Source organism: Bos mutus, chromosome 17, assembly GCF_027580195.1.
Source record: "Bos mutus isolate GX-2022 chromosome 17, NWIPB_WYAK_1.1, whole genome shotgun sequence".
Taxonomy (NCBI): Eukaryota; Metazoa; Chordata; class Mammalia; order Artiodactyla; family Bovidae; genus Bos; species Bos mutus.
This window is the reverse complement of record NC_091633.1, coordinates 67,612,495-67,635,547: the sequence shown is the minus strand read 5'-3', so window position 1 is coordinate 67,635,547 and position 23,053 is coordinate 67,612,495. Positions and strand designations below refer to the sequence as shown.

General features: G+C 37.7%; 1 protein-coding gene across 5 annotated transcripts in view; it reads right to left on the bottom strand.

The window, feature by feature from the left end:
• Positions 1–23,053, bottom strand: part of ARFIP1 (ARF interacting protein 1) — a 140,081-nt gene that overhangs the window by 15,701 nt on the left and 101,327 nt on the right. For all 5 annotated transcript variants that reach the window (XM_070386662.1, XM_070386658.1, XM_070386659.1 and 2 more), the window contains one exon: positions 14,784–14,958. In XM_070386662.1, the coding sequence (XP_070242763.1) occupies positions 14,784–14,958 (175 nt within the window). The remainder of the gene's footprint in view (positions 1–14,783; positions 14,959–23,053) is intronic.

The following is a 23,053-nucleotide window of genomic DNA, read 5'->3' as shown; positions in this document are numbered from 1 at the left end:
CAATGCAGGAGACACAGGAGACAGACATGGGTTCGATCCCTGTCTGGGTAGGAAAAATCCCCTGGAGGAGGAAATGGTTACCTACTTCAGTATTCTTGCCTGGAAAATTCCATGGACAGAGGAGCCTGGTGGCTGACCGCAGTCTGTGGGGTCACAAAGAGTGGGACATGACTAAATGACAAGCACGCACTCACGTACACCAACTAAATAGAAAAGCAAAGGAAAAAACAGGACAATAATGAAGCTTCATGACTCAATTATAGTATAAAAAATAAAGACTATAAATCAATAGATTTAAAAATTGAAACTAAATTAGAACATTTCAAATAATCTTTCTAGTTTCTAATTCTCTCTAAAGCCACAATTATAATCAAGACATTCACCTTTGCTTGTAGAGTCTAAAGTAATACACCTCAGAGAATTCAAGGAAAACTTCTGTTCCTAAAACATCATGGTACAATCCTTACAAACTGCTATGTGATGAGTTTTGAATTTTTGCAAAAGCACACAAGTAAAATTTCCTTCACTAAAAATTCCACTTACCAGATTAGGAACAAAGCAAATCTACTACAAATAAATCATTTATTAATTTTCTATTTTCTCTCTCCATGAAGCAGATAATCCTTTTCTTTGCCCTTAGAGACTCTTGTTAACCGCAGAAGGAGGGTGATAAAGTTGAATGAGAATGACAGGTTTAAGAAAACTGGGCTTCATTCCCGTCTCTATCCCAAGTTTACCCTGTGAGCTCTCTTCACCTGAATAATGAAGAAACTGAGATTCAGGTAATTTTTATGGTTCCTTTCTACTGAAACTTTCTGATAAAGTTGCTTTCTAAATAGAAGTAAACATATATTTGGAAACTCACATGGCTTTGGAAAACCTTTCTGTTGAAAGGCTTTCTTTCAGTAGAAAAGCATTATTTCTATTTAAAGGACAGAAACTGGCACTTTGATTAGATAAGTATTAAATTCAGCTGAAAGTTTATGTACAAGTTTATGAACACTCTTCCCTATTTTAAGTTATTGTTTAAGGTTTTCACACTAGTAAGCCTACTTGAGTCACAAAGTAATATTTCTATCTTGCTCTTCTAGTATTTCGCTTTTCTTGTTTTCCAATTTCAGATGACCCTTGGCTCCTGGAATTACAGAGAAACTAAAAGGCTTCTGTGTTTTTAGTGTGAAATTCTAATTTTTAGAAATAGGGTCTAGCTAATTATTGTTTTTTGGGGCCACAAAAAATTCTGGGTTTGAATTTTAATTGTCAATGTTTTAGAATTGGAGAAGACAATAAAAGAGCACAGGATTTGATTCAAATACTAAACTGCAGAGAGCTCTTACAGCAATCTAGAAAGTTAGGAGAGAGTCAAAAAGAAAGTGTGAAGGGCATCAGCCAACTTTTAGTTAGCCCTATTGATGTCAACACAACGGTCCTCACCCTCTGACAGTCAACCAACCTAACAGACATCCTAACCGAGCCTCGAAACAGGGACATTAGCTGTATTTAAAATGGCTCCCCACCCCCCAGGAAACCTAATCCAGAAAGAAAAGAGGATGCTTTTTAGGACTGAATTCTAATTTTCACAAAACAATGAGACAATATCCATTTTCACAAAAACATTCTTTTGGTAACTGTGAGAAGGTTGATGTGTAAAAGCATTTCAAAGTATTCACACTTCAGAAAAGTTTCTGGTATAAAGAGAGGCTCTGGGGATTCACAACTTTTCAATTATAATTATGGGAATAAAGTATAAAATTTCACTGTCACTTTAAACTCAGAAGCTGTTTTATACCAAAACAGGTAACTTATCTCACTTTTCTATTAGCACTGATTCTGTGTTATTCTAGTGCAAGTTTTGATTCTGGTACTAAGTCTTCAAATCAGATGCAAATTTAAATAAGAATAACAAGTTGACTCTTTAATCCAACCATTACTAACTCAAAAATAAAGGTAAATTAAACTAATAAATCAATTACCATAAGAATATACCTTCTAAATTAAATGAATTAAAAACAATATTTTGCTTTTACTACATCTTTTTCTTATAATTTTTTTTTCCTATTCTTCTTCTACTTATTTTTGACTAATTTTAATTTGCACTAGGATATGGACTCATATAATGTATTCAGTGAAGCTATGATAGCTACAAAGACTCTTCAGGATGTTTGGTTATTAAATAAATATAAACCATTACCAACAGAGGGAAAAATTAAGAACTATTAGAAAAGCAGCTGCAGTACAATTTTAAAGATAATTTTTGCAACCATGGTAATGATATTATGCTGTCGTCACTGTATATAAGCAATAAGACTCAAAAACATTAAGTACCTGGTTTTTTCATCAGGTTCACTTTGTAAAGGTCAGTCTGGGCAAGATTCTGGCTTCTCAATTAGAACTGACTTAAGAGACATGAAGAAAGTAAAATGAGGGGGAAAGATCAAACCCTACTTTTAGAAGAAGGGTCAAAAAGCCATAATGCTGAAGGAAATATTTTAGGGTCCTTACACTTTTTCAGATTACTTCTGCAATTGTGCTATAAAATCATGAGAAGTTATGAGCATATAGTATCAAAGAAACAGCCAAGAATTTTTGGTAGACTATTCTTTATTATAGTAGGTGACACTAACTTTTGTGAAGCACTTTCTGTTCAACAGATAAATGTTACCCTTACACCTGCTCTTTGCAATCTTCTATTCTCTCCATGTTATCATTAAAAAAAAAAAAAAGACTCAGCAAGTTAAGTAATTCACCTAAGTTTTAGACATCCAGGAAGCAGATAGGATTTGGGGAACTTAGGAATGTCTATTCCAAGACTGGCTTCTTTCCCCTATTCTAACCTGCCTCTATTCATAAGGCAATAAGCATTTTATAAGGCAATAAGCATTTTAGAAAGCTTTTAAACAAAGTTCGAAATAAACAAAGAAAGGTTTAACAGATCAACTAAAGGAAGGGCAGTAATGTAGAAAATATACTTTAACCTTCTTTCTGTTTTGTCTCTGGTCCTCAAGCTGCACGCAAACAGCCTCAGGACAAGGAACTAATGCAGAGGCTGGAACAGCTAAAATTTAATTCTTTCTAAAGTTATGAAGAATAATGCAATATTAAATATTCATATATTAAAAAGCTTTCATATAATCTTTCTATAATTACAGAGCAGGAAAATAAAATCTATATTGATCTATTTATGTAAGTATCTCCTAACTTAAAGTGGTTATAAGGCTAAATAAAACACAACAGAAAACCAGATTTAAAACAGAAGACAGAAGCAACATTTTCTGCCTGTGGGATGACGAAAGATTTGACCAATTTTCAACACCTAACATCAGAAACAGGTACAGTAATTTAGAAACACACTAAATCATTGTGAAGTCAATCACAGGGAACTTTCATAAAGATCTGCCAAAGAGCAACCCTGACCAGACAAAAGGAAAACCACTATAGCAACATCTGGTGAATGACCTAAAATATACCATACGATACTGTAATTGTTAAAGGGCAAAACAAACTTCAATACTGACTGCTAAAACAGAGAGACAAGCTGGGGTTTTAAATAGAAATTGGGTAAGAGAAATTTAAGAGCAGAACTGATACATGATACCAAGTTCAGTTCAGTTCAGTCACTCAGTCGTGTCCGACTCTTTGCGACCCCATGAACCGCAGCACGCCAGGCCTCCCTGTCCAACACCAACTCCCAGAGTTCACCCAAACCCATGTCCATTGAGTCGGTGATGCCATCCAACCATCTCATCCTCTGTCATCCCCTTCTCCTCCTGCCCTCAATCTTTCCTAGCAGCAGGGTCTTTTCCAATGAGTCAGCTCTTTGCATCAGGTGGCCAAAGTACTGGAGTTTCAGCTTCAACATCAGTCCTTCCAATGAACACCCAGGACTGATCTCTCTTAGGATGGACTGGTTGGATCTCCTTGCAGTCCATGATAAGACTCTCAAGAGTCTTCTCCAACACCACAGTTCAAAAGCATCAATTCTTCAGCACTCAGCTTTCTTTATAGTCCAACTCTCACATCCATACATGACCACTGGAAAAACCACAGTCTTGACTAGACGGACCTTCGTTGGCAAAGTAATGTCTCTGCTTTTTACTGTGCTGTCTAGGCAGACTTGTCTAACTCAATGATACCAAGTGGATAACACTAAAAACTTTCTCCTGCCTACACAGCATGTATCAATAGAAGATAAATACCATTTACAAAGTTACTGACTATAAAATTTAAAGTATTACTTCATGGACATCAAACAATAAAAAAAGTACTTTATTTCTACCAAATGAACTTTTTCCCAAATCAAATTTAGATTACATACCTTCTTATCAGAGACATTGAGGTAATTTTTTTAAATGAGGTAATTTCTAGTTAAAATAAGTTATTAGCTTACAATTTTATTTACAATTGTTAAGTTCTTCAAACTTATTTGGCTCTCCTTTATAGTAATTCTATAAAATAGGGTTTTATATTAAGTGTACAGTAATTTGGGGGCAGTAGCTTGGCTTAAACATGAAAGGAAAAGCTGGAACAAAATCAGTGTTTAGTAAGAAGTCTCCAACCACTAACATGTAAGGTATTAACTCCTTTCTTTTTTCCCAACTATTTAAAAATGTATAATGATGTGCTTTCTCTGTGCATCCTTGATCTTTTTCCAGTAAGTGAGAAACCAGAAAAGTAACAGCAGGAAAATATACCTGTCTTCGCCTTTTATTAGGTTTGCAAAGTGTAATTTTATTTGTAATAGCTTTGGAAATGGCTTGTCATAAAAGCAACTACCAGCTGAAAAAGAAAAGCACTATCAGAAATATGGGTGTGGGCCTTGGGAAGGGAGGGAGAAGGAAAGACAAATATGGAGGTTTAAGAACAGATTTCATTTTTCTGACTCACTGGGATGGATTTCAACAAATCATTGACAATTACGTTAAAAAAAAAAAAGCATCCTATGAGGTAAAAAGTGGCTTCCCTCGTGGCTCCTGCTTGCAATACAGGAGACCTGGGTTTCATCCCTGGGTCAGGAAGATCCCCTGGAGAAAGAAATGGCAACCCACTCCAGTATTCTTGCCCAGAGAATCCCATGGACTGGGCAGCCTGGAGGGTTACAGTCCACGGGGTTGCAGAGTCGGACATGACTGAGTGGAGCCCAATGCCATGAGGTAAAAAAGGGCAGTCCTGTTTTGAAAAGAAGATAACCGATGAAATGCAATCTGTAAACTCCAGTAACAGATTCACACAAGTTTTCTCCCCTTTAGCAAAAACGCCTAAGCTAGCTAACTCCCAGTCCTCACCCTTCCTCCAAAGGTTCCAGGTTTAGATGTGACCAACACGGCTTCTGTTTCCCAAGGTTATCTCCAATCTTTTCCCTCTGCTGTTTTTTTTTTTTTTTTTTTAAGGCAAGGAATACCACTTTAATTGGAAAGCTGGCTGGCCGAGAAGATGATAGACTTGCTCTACATGCAGATTACTCAAAGATCCATGTCCATCAGTTCACTTACTATAGGACGGGAATGCCCTAACTACGTACCCGTGGCACTCAGGTCTAGGAGAAGAAACAGACTAAGAGGCATTCACAGCACAGTAAGATTGGTGCTTTGATGGAGAAAGCCCTGGATGCTATGATAATACACAGAAGAAAGAAACTTTCCAGCTGCTCGAGGACACATTTTATAGCATCAGTCTTTCCGGTTAGCATATGAACTCCTACTTAAAATTAATTCAGGGCCATGGGCGTGGCTAAGGCACTGGGTATTCCCTTCATTAAATAGGGGGCCCTGTTCCCTCTGGCCTTTTGGACACTGGGAACTTACAGATGAACTGATGGTCCATTCAAACTCATCTTTACAGTCACAAGATAGTTTTCCTTCATAGTGTGGTTCTGTATTTTATCTTGGAAAGCTAACTTTTTCCCTCTTAAACAGCTTGCAAAATTCTCATCCCAGGCACCTAACAACTGTTTAAACTTAGAAAATCTTTACCAAAATTTGTTATAATAAAACCATTAGATTTCTTAAAAAAAAAAAAAATCCATAAGCAGCAATACTATGTTTTGCTTTAGGAAGATGACAGAAAATATAACGAAAGTTTACAAATCATTGAAACAAAGGATCTAGGATTTCTTGAAGACTTTGTTTGGCCTGTTTCTGCCAGTGTCATGTTCCTCACTCTGTGATCTGGCTCAAGCCACACCGCTGCTTCCAGCCCTCACTGAGGTTTTCTTTGTCAAATTCCAGGTTTCTTCTTCCTCATGCTTCACTCACCATTTTGTATAGAACAGAAATGTTTTCCATGAGACTGTAAGCTGCTTGTTAGCAGAGAGTTTGTCATAACAGAATTATACAATATTTCTTTAGATTTAGTCATTATAATAGCCCAAAGCAAGCACCTTAAAAATGTATTGAGTAATTTTTAAAAGGGATCTTTCGAAAGTTTAAAGAAATATGAAACCAGAATGTTACAAGATTTAAGAGGAATAAAGAAAAAAATCTAGTTATAAAGTGATTATTTCAAATCTAAGAAAGTAAAGTGTAGATGAGTCATGGAAGAAATATATACATGGTCAACAGGAAAGGACCGAGTCATTACTGAGAGGACTTCAAGGAAAGGTCAAAAAGAACAACGCAAAGTCAAGTTCTTAAACACTGCTGGTATAGTCTGAGATTTTACTCAGAGATACTAATTAAAGGGTTTATTTTTAAGTAAATCTCAAGACAGTAACAAGAACCAAAAAAAAAAAAAAGTGCAGTAATGCTACCGTAACTAAAACGAATGCAGATAGCAGTGGTCTCTTCAAATCTCACACTGGCTGCAGACTTAAAACTCACCTTTATCACAAACTGACAAACGGACAAACTGACCTGGGTGATAATCAAGGCTGGCAAAGTAAGTGAAACGTGGATCTGAGGCGGACACAAGTACAACCGTTTAACAGAACAGAGACAATGCAGCAGTAACGGTCAAGAATTAAATTTTAATAAGTGAATCCTATACACTCAAAGTAGAAGCATTGAACAATCCCCTCCCCTCTAAGATAAACAACAGGAACATGAACTTCTGACCAGAAGCGGTCAAGAAAACACAAGTACTTTAAACATAAGACACACACAGACACACACATACACACACGAAGTCAAATATATAAAAACAGCAATTCATGAGCTATCCCTTTGGAAGGCTTTTAAATCTAGTGTACAAAATATCTTTCCTTCACCCTGCCTGCTGGATACTAGCACAGCTGACGGGGAGACTGCATGAACTGGTTGGCTGGGTGTGCTCACTCCCTCATTCACCAGCTGAGGACTGCAAATCACCAAGACAGATAACTGGATGCTGTCAATTTCAAAATCAGCCAACAGGTATGGCTTGGATGCTGTTAAGTTCAAAATCAACCTACAACTCTCAATTCTTTTTAGTTGCATGATTGATACAAGGATAGTTAACTTCCATCTCTGTTATAAAAGGGGAAAGGAGGCAACGCAAATCACAGGCAAATTTTTCCTGTTTCATGTGTGTTTAAAAAGTTTTAAAGAGACCTGGAAGTCAAACCATTAAACGCAGCAAACATGGCAGTATGCAAGACAATATTTTCTGATGTATATGGAAGGCACTAACATATCATTTCTAACCTCACACTTAAGATGAAACTGTCTTTCTATTCTTTCCAACACTGAATCAATAATTTGATTTTAACGTTTTCTTTTTTTTATCTGTAAGGGGAATAGAGTAGTTGGAGACAGGACTGAAAATCTTGATATATACTTATATCCTTTCAATTTTGGTCCTATCTATTTAAAGGATGATTTTGATTTAAAAGAAAAGAAAATATGTATAGATAGAAAATGTTTGTTTTTACATAGGATACCTTCTGTTTTCAAAAACTTAACCAGATTTCTATTTTTTAAACATAATTTTATTACCTATGACCTATAATTTTGCAAAATTATACATACACTGCTGTGCACCTTGGTCTTTTCATTTATTATTAATAATATGCTCTGAGGATCTTTCTATTAATTACATCCCTAGTCTTTTTTTTTTTAATGGCTGAAAAGTATTCCATTGTATAAATGAGCCATAGTTTATTCAACTTGTTCCTTTCTGCTGAACTGTTCAGTTTTCCTCATCTTTTGATATTACCAGTGATACTGTGATGAATAACCTTGCATGTAGGTCATCTCACCCTTGTGTTGGCCAGATCTATCTGTCCAGCTTTATCCAGAGCTACTCTCCCTGATTCTCCGCATGCTCTGGACTCACTGACCTTTGACTGGCTTTTGCATATTCTATTCCTTTCCCTTACAGCTCAGAGGTAAAAAATGCATCTGCAATGCAGGAGACACAGGAGATGCGGGTTCGATCCCAATCTAGTCTGGGAAGATCCCTTGGAGGAGGGGGATCTTCAACCCACTCCAGTCTTCTTACCTGGAGAATTCCAGGGACAGGGGAGCCTGGCCACGACTGAGCACGCACCCATCATTCCTTTCCCTATACACCTCTGGTTGCCTCCTCTCCACCCCTTTGGGTCTCAGCTCCAGCGTCACTTCCTCTCTCATGTCAAGACATGTTCCCTTTGTATGCTCATAAGACCCCTCTATTTTCCCTTCACAGCACCAATCACAGCTTGTATTTCTGTAATTAGCTGGTTAATATCTATTTCTCTTACTTGACTCTATGACAGCAAGACTTTAACTCAGTGACTGAAACAAGTATTGAATATTTGCTGAATAAAGGAATAAAAAGTCAAAGGTGCTAATTATATATCAATCTATTCTTCATATTTTATTACATGTATTTATGTTCTACCATTTAAGTATCTCTTGAAATCTTCAGCTCACTCCACTTCCATTAACACTACCCCAATCCTTGCTCCCATCATCCTGTTTAAACTCCTATATTCACTCTTACGTTCTACTACAGCCTCTGAATCATTTTAAGACTTGTCATTTGCCAAGAATTCCTGCAATGGATTCCCACCAACACTCAAATAAGCTCTTCCCTAATGTGGCCTATAAGGCCGGCATGGTTTGGCCCGTTTACCTCCCACAGACTGTTCCAATTACCTGGAATACGCTTTGCTTCTCACTTTACCTGGTGGATTTTCAACATCACATTCTAATAGAAGCCTGACCACTCACTGGTCACAGCCACAATTTATATATACGTACATACATGCGTTTTGGTGTGATTTGATCAGTGTTGCTTCTTTCACTGCTATTCAGTTGCTAAGTCGTGTCTGACTCTGGGACCCCATGAACTGCAGCACGCCAGGCTTCCCTGTTTCTTTTACTAGGCTATAAACTCTGGGGGTAGAATTTTTTTTCACTTTTGCTCACTGGGTCCAGAACAATGTCCAGAACACCTCCTGGTACACAGTATATAATACATGATAAATGTTTGCTAAATAAATAAAAAACAGTAACAACATGAAATTACACGACTGAACCCACTCAGGAATTACGCTTGGAAATAAAGCTGCAGGAGTAAGGGGCTGTCTCACAGGATCCAAATGGAAGGAACCACACTTGGCAGTGTTGCGGCTGCTTACTATATTCTACCTTTCAATCCATAAGGGCTTATGTTTTATTTAGAACCAGGTTCTTTTACCTATAGAATATAATAACTTCACATGATTTACGAGCAAATACCAAGAATACTGTTTATACCTATAGTTACAGAAATAAAGATGACAGTAAATCACTGACATGCATCTTTTAAAAATATTGAATAAAAAATGAGAATTCTTTTGAGAATGGGGAAAAAGATTTCAAGAATGTATCTGCTTGTACATATTAAGTAACGATTAACATGCTTCTTAAAATCTGGCAACAGATATCCATTTTTTAAACTCAGAGGCTCATATCGTCTCAAAGAGAAGAATATGTTTGCTCTCCTAGCCTTTCCCAGCATTTACAGCACATTTTTATAAAAATGTAGTAGGCTTTGAGTATTTCCTGTAACAGAACATATTTGTATATAGTCACTGGGTCACCAAAACTACATACATAGCTGTCTTGCATTATCTGTGTTTACTTCGTTTTGTGTTTTTTTAAAATTGAAGTAAAGTCGATTTACAGTGTTTTTATTCTCTGTGTATTCCGCTCTTCCTCTGTCTCATCACTTTTGTTTATTGGACTTGTCTCTGATAAGTTAAATTTATAATAACACACATACGAAATAAATCTGTAATATATCAGAAAAGAAATCCTAACATACAGGATTATCACTGTATTATAATTCTATATGAAACATGATGTGAGTGAAGTTCTTTTCATCAACCTAGTGTTAAGAATGACTATAATTTTTAAGAAATTTTTCCTAGGATAGATTCCCAAGTCTGGCTCACCTTTTTTCTCCCAGCCTCCCAACCCCCAACTCCCTTGTCATCCTTTGAGTTACTGACTATAATAACAGAAAAAACTGTGCAATTAATGGTTATAGCTAATTAACTGACATTACCTTAAAGTAAGAGTATATTCCATCCTTCTTAAAGTAAGACTATAACAAAATTAATGGGATTCTTAGTCTTTACTTATACCCTAAACTATTGTTGACTCTCTGATACATTCAGGGTCCTCCCCACAATATTATTAGTGGACCTGAAAAGATATTTACTTGTACTCTTAAATTACAATTATCTTAGGGGAAATGTTCATCATCTTAAATTACTTTTTTCACATTCTACATGGTTCTAAGCCATAAAACGTTTTGAAAGAAAGTAAACATGGGCTGCTCACATTGATGTGCTTATTTTCCTCTACTTTTTGCTTTCTCTCCGTGGAAGCGGCACATCTTGCGGACAACAGAAGCGTTTCTGAGAGAGCGTGCTATGCCTCACTCACTCAAAGAGCCAGGTAAGTATCTACTCTGCCCTAGTTGACTCTTAACTCACCTCCATCTCCTCCCTTCCCTGTAGCATGCCTCAAATTTTGGGAAGAAATGCAAACACGTATTTGCTAAATGACTACTATACATTTAACACCACTGCTAGGCATCATGAGGCTGTAAAAGAAGGCAGGGTACCTATTCCAACAAAGTGTACAAAGCACCAGAAATGACTATTTTCTTTATCTTGACTATATTTTTTAGTCTGTTTTGTTTTGAACCTTGAGAGGAACAATAAAAGGTAAACTGCCTTAAGTCAGAAAATAGCTCAAGTTACTTTATTTAAAAGTCTAGGAAAAAAGAAATATTGATGAAAACAGAAACACTATAAGTGTCTAATTAGCTGTGCTCTTATTGTTATGCAACTCAATCTTGTTTAGTAAATAAGAAAGAGAATTCAGAGGTTTGTTTAGGTTAAAGGTAAACACAATATATGGGGGGGGTGGATAGGGTAAGGGGTGGACAGAGTTGACTGTAAACAGCAGAAGAACTCAAGTTTTCCCATTAAGGGTGAATGACAAGCATGGACACATGTACACAACTCTCAGCATTAATGCATGCACATACATACCCAGGTAAGGACACACAGGTATTTTTAATACATACCTATTCCTTTTGTTTTGCCAGAGAGAAAAAAGGCTAGACTAAGTACATGTAAACACCTCAATTTTCTAATAGCAAAGAATCTACCTCCCAACCACTCTCAACTTTTTTCCTTAAGTTCTGAAAACAAAATAAACAAAAATATTCTCACAATGTTTGGCCACTAAAACTTATTACAATAGTCACAGGACAATCTTTAGTCCTTTACTCAATGTCTATTTGCTTTCAGTTTTGCACTCTTCTAGCTGTTTGATTATCTGGCCTCACATTTTATAAGAGGAGTGTCGCTATGGGAGGATACTCCAAAAGCCAGGATAACCAAAAGGCCCTCCCTCTCCCCACAATGTCCCAGCAAAAGAAGGTGCACCAACAGCTTTAGAAAAAAACAATAGCCTTTAGGACATCCTCAAGTTACAAATTAGCACTCACGGATGTTTCAGATGACTTATGTTAAAAAAAAATTCAACATACGATATTTAAAAAATAGAAAGCTCATGTTTTGTTCACACTCAAGCACTGAGCAGATTACTTGACAATTGCATATAAAAGAAATACTAAGGAACAAACTCAGCTGCAGTTCACAACAGAAGAACCCCCGACATGAGGCACTGCAGACTGCTGAGAGAGCAAGCAGGGCTGGCGGGCAGTTCCGAGGCCTGCTTTATCCTCCCGTTAGAGCTACTAAAGGAAAAAGGGGAGAAGCTGCTCCAGCAAAAGCAAGAAAACAAAAAAATTCTTCTTATGAGCTGAAGTCTTCAGCCAAATCATAGCTGCCTACTGCTTGAAATAACTGAGACCAGGAACATTATCTCTTTACAGTTTTAAAGAATTAAACACAAAAGATAAAAATGTTGAGTTTCTTTACATATTTTATTTTAGACAAAGCTGACTGAGTTGAAACTGAAGCTTGATGACAACTGTGGAAAACCCCAGAGTTATTTCTAGGCTCTCTATGAATATAAATAAAATCCTTGAGAATAAATGCAACTTTTTTTTTAGTTTATACTAAGAAAGGTCCAAAGAAGAGAAGGTGAGACAATGACAATACTATTCTCAAAGTAATGACTTCTAAACATCAGTCTCCAGAACTCTGACCCTGTTCATTCAAATTGCAAACCCACACCATAAACTTCCTACCAATTGTTTCCATGTGAGTATCTTGTCGTCATTTCAAACTAAACACTGAGTTAAGTAGAACAAGTTCCCAACCTTCATCCCTCATAACCTTCAGGCCAAACTAGCTTCCTCTGACAATTTCCTGTCATGCAGCCTCGAAACCAGGGCTCTTTCCTTTCTCTGCTAATGGAGTGATCCTAGTCCAGGCTTTTTACAGGGTGCCTGAAGAGTATTTTTAAGTCACAATTTTCTATTATTCCCAACTTTCCTCACTGCTCAGTGTGTCTCCTGAGTCTGAAGACTGTTTTGATGAATGAGTGAGAGAATAAATGTAAAATGCCTAGTAAATAACAAGTGTGCCTTCTCTGGTTCATGTCTAAATCTGGAGATCTACTGCCAAGTTTCAAAAAGAGCTATAGAGTAAGACAGTTATAGTTACATGGCCATTATTTATCCTTGTATAATTTGCTGGTAAGAACCATATAAGCATGGGTGGTTTAGGGACATTAATTGTTTCAAAATAAGGTTATCTCCCTTTTTATAAAGGCAACATACATAAGCTTTCATAGAAAATGTTTAAAATACAGAAAAATACAAAATACAAAAAATAGCCATAATCTCACTATTCAGAGAATAGCACACAACAAATACCATTAGGTTCCAAGAAAACACAATTACCATTTTAAACATTCCCTAAAATCATTTCCTCTACTAGCAGAGGTCCTGGACCCTCAAATTAGATGAATTCCTTTTTTTCCATTCAAATCAGCTTCAGGTAGAACCCATAAAATGCTAGCACACTTTATGCAGCACTACACCGTACAGTGCTGATTCTAAAATATATGTCTATATCTAAGTACTGACATATTCTTATCCTTCAAAACATTAAACCAAATGACCACAAGGAGTGCCACAGCATGTGCTCAGCTAATGAAACTAAAAGGCTCACTCTGCTCTTGTCTGAGCAGTGCTGAGCAACCTGTCTGATGACTCTGCTGAGATCTCCTTTACTGACAACATAATGGTTTCAGTGTAATGGGAAATCAGTACTTTTCATGCACTGTGGCTAAAAGAAAAAAAAAGGTAAGAGCAGTCCTGGTCTCAAGGAAATCTGTGCAGCTTTTATAGCAGCCAGAGGAGTTTCTAAGGAAATATTAAAGAAGACAAGAAGATATCAAGAGACAGAACTGAAAGATACTAAGGTACCCGGGAGAAAGCAGAGCTGATGCTCTATTATGACTTCAGAGGATGTGAAAAGCACAGGAAAGGGATCACCAATGTGCAGTATGAGACCCTATCTCCACAGGACGCCACACCTCTTCTGGGCAGAGCTCCCAACTGGGAGGAGAACTGCAATCCTTCTCCCGATCCCAGTGTGCATGTCATGTTAAACACCAGAAACTACTCTCTACTTACACCGGAGCCCCTAGCCTGTTATCCCATGACCCTACCTCCAACAAAAGCTACAGTAGGTCCATATCACCTCTCACTGCTCTAGGTTTTGAATGTGTTCATGTTACATGAAAATAAGCTGGAAAATTGATTTCTTAGCTTGCTTCTTTTAGGTTATGCTAACTGCAGCCCTAATCAGAACCTTTCAGTTATTCCTCATTTATTAGGTACTGAGAAGAATGCTGTTCCCTTCCTGAAATCTCTACCTACCATTAATAAAAAGTTTTCAAAATATTCAGAACCGAATATACCATTATGTAACTTTTTAAAGCACTTGATACCAACACCAGTCTGAAGATCAACATCAAGTATTTTTTGCCAATTGTTACATGTGAAAGACTGGAACAGCACAGCTGATGACTTTAATGACAGAAAAGTGAAGGTAAATATACTTTATGTACTTATAAACATGAAAACACTGTTTATAAATGGAATTTCATTTCTAACAACTCCCAAGTTGACCCTTAAACAATATGGGTTTGAACTGTGTGGGTCCACATACATGTGAGGTTTCTTCAACAGTAAATACTACAGCACTGGATGGTGGGCTGAGTCTGCAAATGTGGGGCTGCAGACACAAGGGAGCCCTGGGCTCAAGGAACCAAGTGTGCCTTACACGTGGACTTCCAACTGCACTGGAGGGCCAGTGCCCCCAATCCCCAGGTGGTTCAAGGGTCAACTCTATAATCAAAGAGTTAACAGAGACAAAAAAAATCTCAGAAGGTAAAGAATACATTTACCTTATTTTCTTCTAGAAATTTTAACTTGATAGAAACATCATTGCGCATTTTATCGTACTTTTCCTTATGTGCTTGGAACAGATGCTGTGATTGCTCAATCTTTGGCAGAGTGTTTGCATCACGTGGTCCAAGATTCAGTTCTTCCAAATCAGTACGATATGCATCATATTCAATTCTGGAAAGAGGAGAATAAGTGAAGCACGCTACAAAGACAGTGTGAAGTAAGTTCAGGAGGTGAAGTGGAACTACCCAACCGTCCCATATTATACATTAATATATAATAATCCTCATACATATTTGATACTTTATGCTTTTAAAATCAAGTATCTTCTTACAAAGAGCTATTAATATAAGCATGGTGGTAGGGAGCTGCTGCTTTTTTTAGAGGGAGGGGAGACTATCTCTTAATCTCATTAACTCTTCCTTTTCAAGCACAGTATCAACCGACAAGTAAAATGTCCACAATTTAAAAACCAGGTTAGGGACTTCCCTGGTGGTCCAGTGGTTAAGAATTCTTGCTTCCATAGCAGGGGGTGTAGGTTTGATCCCCAGTCTAAGATTTCACTTGCCACAAAGGCAGAGCCAAAAAAAAAGTTAACTTCATCTCTTTAACAGTATGTTTTATTTTACCCAATATATCAAAATATTATCACTGTAATACATAATCAGTGTAAAAAAATCTGTTACTGAGCTACTGTACTTTTCGGGGGCGGGAGACTGAGTCTCTGAAATCCACTGTTTAAGTTTCCATCACATCTCAATTCAAGCTAGTCACTTCATGTGCTCCACAGACACCCATGCTGAGTGGCTACGGTATGCACAGCACAACTCTAGGTGGATTTCCATATCGTTAGTATTCAGAACGTGACCACGGTATCTTCCATGGAGCACTTGATCACCTCACACTCCCTGAGAGGCCCTCCCCCAATGCTCTCTCGCCATTAAAGCTGACACAGTCACCCCAGCACTGCCACTGCACGATCCCAGTCCTCACAAGCTCTCTGTCATGGCAGCCAAGTAGCGATAGCATTACTTTGCTCATTAAACAGTGACTTATGCAGTAGTGTCAACTGTTCAGTACTTAGACAGGAAATACAATCACAGAAAACTAACTAAACTGATCACATGGATCACAGCCTTGTCTAACTCAATGAAATTATGAGCCATGCCGTGTAGCGCCACCCAAGACAGATGGGTCATGGTGGAGAGTTCTGACAAAATTTGGTCCACTGGAGAAGGGGAATGGCAAACCACTTCAGTATTCTTGCCTTGAGAATTCCATGAACAGTATGGAAAAGATATGACATTGAAAGATGAACTCCCAGCTCAGTAGGTGAATGGAGAAACAACTCCAAAAAGAATGAAGAGATGGAGCCAAAACAAAAACAATACCCAGGTGGGGATGTGACTGGTGAGGGAAGTAAAGTCCAATGCTGTAAAGAACCATATTGCACAGGAACCTGGAATGTTAGATCCCTGAATCAAGGTGAACTGGAAGTGGTCAAACAGGAGATGACAAGAGTGAACATCAACATTTTAGAAATGGACCAGAATGGGTGAATTTAATTCAGATGACCATTATATCTACTACCACTGTGGGCAAGATCCCTTAGAAGGAAATGGATTGGCCCTCACAGTAAACAAAAGAGTCCAAAATGCAGTTTTTGGGAGCAAACTCGAGAACAACAGAATGATCTCTGTTTGTTTCCAAGGCAAACCATTCAATATCACAGTAATCCGAGTTTATGTCCCAACCTATGCTGAAGCAGCTGAGGCATAGGTTGCTGAAGCAGCTCAAGTGGAATGGTTCTATGATGACCTACAAGACCTTCAAGAACTAACACTCCAAAAACATGTCCTTTTCATCATAGGGGACTGGAATGCAAAAGTAGAAAGTCAAGAGATACCTGGAGTAACAGGCAAATTTGCCCTTAGGTACAAAATGAAGCAGGGCAAAGGCTAACAGAGTTATGCAAACAGAACACACTGGTCATAACAAACACTCTCTTCCAACAACACAAGAGATGACTCTATACATGGACATCACCAGATGATCAATACTGAAATCAGACTGATTATATTCTTTGCAGCTGAAGATGGAGAAGCTCTATACAGTCAGCAAAAACAAGACTGGGAGCTGACTGTGGCTCAGATTATGAACTCCTTATTGCCAAATTCAGACTTAAATTGAAGAAAGTAGGGAAAACCACTAGACCATTCAGGTGTAACTTAAATCCTTTACAATTATACAGTAGAAGTGACAAATAGATTCAAGGGATTAGATCTGATAGAATGCCTGAAGAACTATGGATGGAGGTTCCTGACATTGTACAGGAGGCAGTGAGCAAGACCATCCCTAAGAAAAAGAAATGCAAAAGGCAAAATGGGTGTCTGAAGAGGCCTTATACATAGCTATGAAAAGAAGAGAAGCTAAAAGCAAAGGAGAAAAGGAAAGATATACCCATTTGAATGCAGACTTCCAAAGACCAGCAGGGAGAGGTAAGAAAGCCTGCCTCAACGATCAATGCAAAAAATAGAGGAAAACAATAGAATGGGAAAGACTAGAGATCTCTTCAAGAAAATTAGAGATACCAAAGGAACATTTCATGCAAAGATGGGCTCAATAAAGGACAGAAATGGTATGGACATAACAGAAGCAGAAAATATTAAGAGGTGGCAAGACTACACAGAAGAACTGTACAAAAAGGATCTTCATGACCCAGATAACCATGACAGTATGATCACTCACCTAGAGCCAGACATCCTGGAATGTGAAGTCAAGTGGGCCTTAGGAAGCATCACTACGAACACAACTAGTACAGGTGATGGAATTCCAGTTGAGCTATTTCAAATCCTAAAAGATGATGCTGTGAAAGTGCTGCACTCAATATGCCAGCAAATTTGGAAAACTCAGCAGTGGCCACAGGACTGGAAAAGGTCAGTTTTCATTCCAGTCCCAAAGAAAGGCAATGCCAAAGAATGTTCCAACTACTGCACAATTGCATTCATCTCACACATTAGCAAAGTAATGTTCAAAATTCTCCAAGCTAGGCTTCAACAGTACATGAACCATGAACTTCCAGATGTTCAAGCTGGTTTTAGAAAAGGCAGAGGAACCAGAGATCAAATTGCCAACATCCACTGGAACATAGAAAAAGCAAGAAAATTCAAGAAAAACATCTATTTCTGTTTCAATGATTATGCTAAAGCCTTTGCCTGTGTGGATCACAACAAACTGTGGAAAATTCTGAAAGAGATGGGAATACCAGACCACCTGACCTGCCTCCTGAGAAATCTGTATGCAGGTAAAGAAGCAACAGTTAGAACTGGACATGGAATAATGGACTGGTTCCAAATTGGGAAAGGAGTATCTCAAGGGTGTACACTGTCATCCTGCTTATTTAACTTATATGCAGAGTATATCATGTGAAATGCTGGGCTGGATGAAGCACAAGCTGGAATCAAGATTGCCAGGAGAAATATCAGTAACTTCAGATACGCAAATGACACCACCATTATGGCAGAAAGCGAAGAGCAATAAAGAGCTTCTTGATGAAAGTGAAAGAGGAGAGTGAAAAAGTTGGCTTAAAACTCAACATTCAGAAAGCTAAGATCATGGCATCCGATCCATGAAACAGTGACAGACTTTATTTCTTTGGCTCCAAAATGACTGCAAATGGTGACTCCAGCCATGAAATTAAAAGATGCTTGCTCCTTGGAAGAAAAGCTATGACAAACCCAGACAGCATATTAATCAGCAAAGACATTACTATACCGACAAAATTCCAAGCTAGTCAAAGCTATGGTTTTTCCAGTAGTCATGTATGAGGTTTAGACCATAAAGAAAGCTGAATTGATGAACTGATGCTTTTGATCTGTGGTGTTGGAGAAAACTCTTGAGAGTCCTTTGGACTGCAATGAGATCAAACCAGTCCATCCTAAGGGAAATCAACCCTGAATATTCACTGGAAGGACTGATGCTGAAGCTGAAGCTCCAATACTGTGGCCATCTGATGAGAAGAACTGACTCCTTAGAAAAGACCCTGATGCTGGCAAAGATTGAAGGCAGAAGAAGGGGACAACAGAGGATTAGATGGTTGGATGGCATCACTGACTGGATGGACATGAGTTTAAGCAAGTTCCAGGAGCTGGTGATGGACAGAGAAGCCTGGTGTGTTGCAGTCCAAGGGGTCACAAAGAGTCGGATACGACTGAGCAACCAGACAGTGATCTCAATTCAGTCAAAATCAGTACCACAAACTTATGCCCTAAAACTAAATTTCTTTATTAAACAATCTATAGTACAATTTGTATCTATTTTGGGAATGAAACATACTCTGTAATGTATATATGACTCGAGAAAGAACATGAGTCCCTCATGCCAAGCCCAATTTATTCTCGACTCATACTGAATTTAATAAATTTCACCTTTCAAGGTCAAAAGCATACCATTGGTTCATTCATGATACAATTCATTCAACAAATACTAAGTGCTAACTTTATAAGTTTCAGGCACTGTGCTAGAAACAGATTTTATCTACCATCTTCATAGCTTATCTTCAAGAAGTTAACAGTCTAGACTGAGAGAAGCTTTTATTTATTTTTTTTCTTCCAATTTTATTTTATTTTTAAACTTTACATAATTGTATTAGTTTTGCCAAATATCAAAATGAATCTGCCACAGGTATACATGTGTTCCCCATCCCGAACCCTCCTCCCTCCTCCCTCCCCATACCATCCCTCTGGGCCGTCCCAGTGCACCAGCCCCAAGCATCCAGCATCATGCATCGAACCTGGACTGGCAACTCGTTTCCTACATGATATTTTACATGTTTCATTGCCATTCTCCCAAATCTTCCCACCCTCTCCCTCTCCCACAGAGTCCATAAGACTGTTCTATACATCAGTGTCTCTTTTTGCTGTCTCTAACACCCAGTTATTGTTACCATCTTTCTAAATTCCATATATATGTGTTAGTATACTGTATTTATGTTTTTCCTTCTGGCTTACTTCACTCTGTATAATAGGCTCCAGTTTCATCCACCTCATTAGAACTGATTCAAATGTATTCTTTTAATGGCTGAGTAATACTCCATTGTGTATATGTACCACAGCTTTCTTATCCATTCATCTGCTGATGGACATCTAGGTTGCTTCCATGTCTTGGCTATTATAAACAGTGCTGCGATGAACATTGGGGTACACGTGTCTCTTTTCCCTTCTGGTTTCCTCAGTGTGTATGCCTAGCAGTGGGGTTGCTGGATCATAAGGCAGTTCTATTTCCAGTTTTTAAGGAATCTCCACACTGTTCTCCATAGTGGCTGTACTAGTTTGCATTCCCACCAACAGTGTAGGAGGGTTCCCTTTTCTCCACACCCTCTCCAGCATTTATTATTTGTAGACTTTTGGATTGCAGCCATTCTGGCTGGTGTGAAATGGTACCTCATAGTGGTTTTGATTTGCATTTCTCTGATAATGAGTGATGTTGAGCATCTTTTCATGTGTGTGTTAGCCATCTGTATGTCTTTTTGGAGAAATGTCTATTTAGTTCTTTGGCCCATTTTTTGATTGGGTGTTTATTTTTCTGGAGTTGAGCTGTAGGAGTTGCTTGTATATTTTTGAGATTAGTTGTTTGTCAGTTGCTTCATTTGCTATTATTTTCTCCCATTCTGAAGGCTGTCTTTTCACCTTGCTAATAGTTTCCTTTGATGTGCAGAAGCTTTTAAGGTTAATTAGGTCCCATTTGTTTATTTTTGCTTTTATTTCCAATATTCTGGGAGGTGGGTCATAGAGGATCCTGCTGTGATGTATGTCGGAGAGTGTTTTGCCTATGTTCTCCTCTAGGAGTTTTATAGTTTCTGGTCTTACGTTTAGATCTTTAATCCATTTTGAGTTTATTTTTGTGTATGGTGTTAGAAAGTGGTCCAGTTTCATTCTTTTACAAGTGGTTGACCAGATTTCCCAGCACCACTTGTTAAAGAGATTGTCTTTAATCCATTGTATATTCTTGCCTCCTTTGTCAAAGATAAGGTGTCTATATGTCGTGTGGATTTATCTCTGGGCTTTCTATTTTATTCCATTGATCAATATTTCTGTCTTTGTGCCAGTACCATACTGTCTTGATAACTGTGGCTTTGTAGTAGAGCCTGAAGTCAGGTAGGTTGATTCCTCCAGTTCCATTCTTCTTTCTCAAGATCGCTTTGGCTATTCGAGGTTTTTTGTATTTCCATACAAATTGTGAAATTATTTGTTCTAGCTCTGTGAAGAATACTGTTGGTAGCTTGATAGGGATTATGTTGAATCTATAAATTGCTTTGGGTAGTATACTCATTTTCACTATATTGATTCTTCCAATCCATGAACATGGTATATTTCTCCATCTATTAGTGTCCTCTTTGATTTCTTTCACCAGTGTTTTATAGTTTTCTATATATAGGTCTTTAGTTTCTTTAGGTAGATATATTCCTAAGTATTTTATTCTTTCCGTTGCAATGGTGAATGGAATTGTTTCCTTAATTTCTCTTTCTGTTTTCTCATTATTAGTGTATAGGAATGCAAGGGATTTCTGTGTGTTGATTTTATATCCTGCAACTTTACTGTAGTCATTGATTATTTCTAGTAATTTTCTGGTGGACTCTTTAGGGTTTTCTATGTAGAGGATCATGTCATCTGCAAATAGTGAGAGTTTTACTTCTTCTTTTCCAATTTGGATTCCTTTTATTTCTTTTTCTGCTCTGATTGCTGTGAAGCTTTTAAACAACTACAACAAAATGAGATAAGGGATACTGCCATGGGGAAAGGAAGACGGAAATCAAGATGAAGAATTACTTAATCAGGTATCTGAACAAGCATCTCAGGAGAACATTAAAACAAGTTTTAAAGGATGGTTAAGAGTTTTTGAGGTGGGTTGGGGCTGGGAAATTGATGGAGCATTTCAGGAAGAGAACAGCATGCATCAAGGCACAGATCTGTAGATACCATGACACACTGGGCAAGTAATGCAGTAACTTACAACCTGAAGTTGGAATAAGATCACAAAAGGAATTAGTTATCAGGCAGGAAGGCGGAACTGAGATTAAGAAACAAACACGGAACAACAGACTGGTTCAAAACTGGGAAAGGAGTGTGTCACCCTGCCTTATTTAACTTATACTCAGAGTACATCATGCAAAATGCCCAGAGTACATCATACCCAGAGTACATCATGCAAAATGTCTTAAGCTTTTTTTTTTTTTTCCTCTTGCTCTCATTTTCTGCTTCAGAAATGGGAATAATAATCTAAAAACATTTTTTCCCCACCAAAACCCATATATACAAAGTACTTAGGACCCCTGCTAATAACTAATATTTTTAGAGTGCTTTATCATTTCAGCCAAATTAGAAGAGGGATGGACTGAAGCAAACATACTAAAATCAGTAAGAAGTGAGAGAGAAATAAGCAGAACAAAAATAAACAGTAATGTGTGGTGATTTAATGTGAAGACAAATATTCTTCATTGCCACGGGGTATACCTTTAAATAACAGCAACTAATTTAAACACAGTCAAAGTTATAATACTGACATTAATTTTTACATCCAGTTTGCAGATGATGTCAAAGTAAAACTTTCCCTAAGAGTTTTCCCTAAGAGCTAAAAGTGCTCACTACCACCAGGAAGAGAAATATACTAAGTTTTCGAAATGCAACTCTTCACTTCAAGGTTGCCAGTCTGAACTGAGACCCTACCAATAAAGTTAGTGATAGTTGGTTACTTTATGGCTTATGTAAAACATATGAAACAGGTGTCCACATCTGAAAAGTTTTGACCACAATTGGCTCCCTTGTTGGTGCTGCTCTGTAAGTCTTGAATAGGCTGTTATAAGATTTTCTATGCATGAAGCCCCAGACAGCTAGGAAATACTTGTGCGATGCATAATAGGGAGCGTTAAAAGGCCACCCAGACATCTGCCTAAACTGCCACTTTGTGTGCTGATCAAATAGCTGACCCCTGCCCTAAAAGTCAATAAATTCTGGTTTTGACAGAGGAGAAAATTCAACTACTGAGAAACTTTCAGTCTGGGATTCTTTTTCAATGTTATCCCTCAGTAGGCAATGTTTTAGTGTTAGAACTAGTCAATGCCTCAGCTATTCCAAAAACGGCATAGAAAAGTTAACCACCAAGCTAAGCTTAATCAATAAAATCATATACTGAAATTTCAATATGAGAATAAATTATGAGGTGGGTCATTATTGTTGTTGATTTTTAAAGTATATACAGAGGTTGTGTAAAG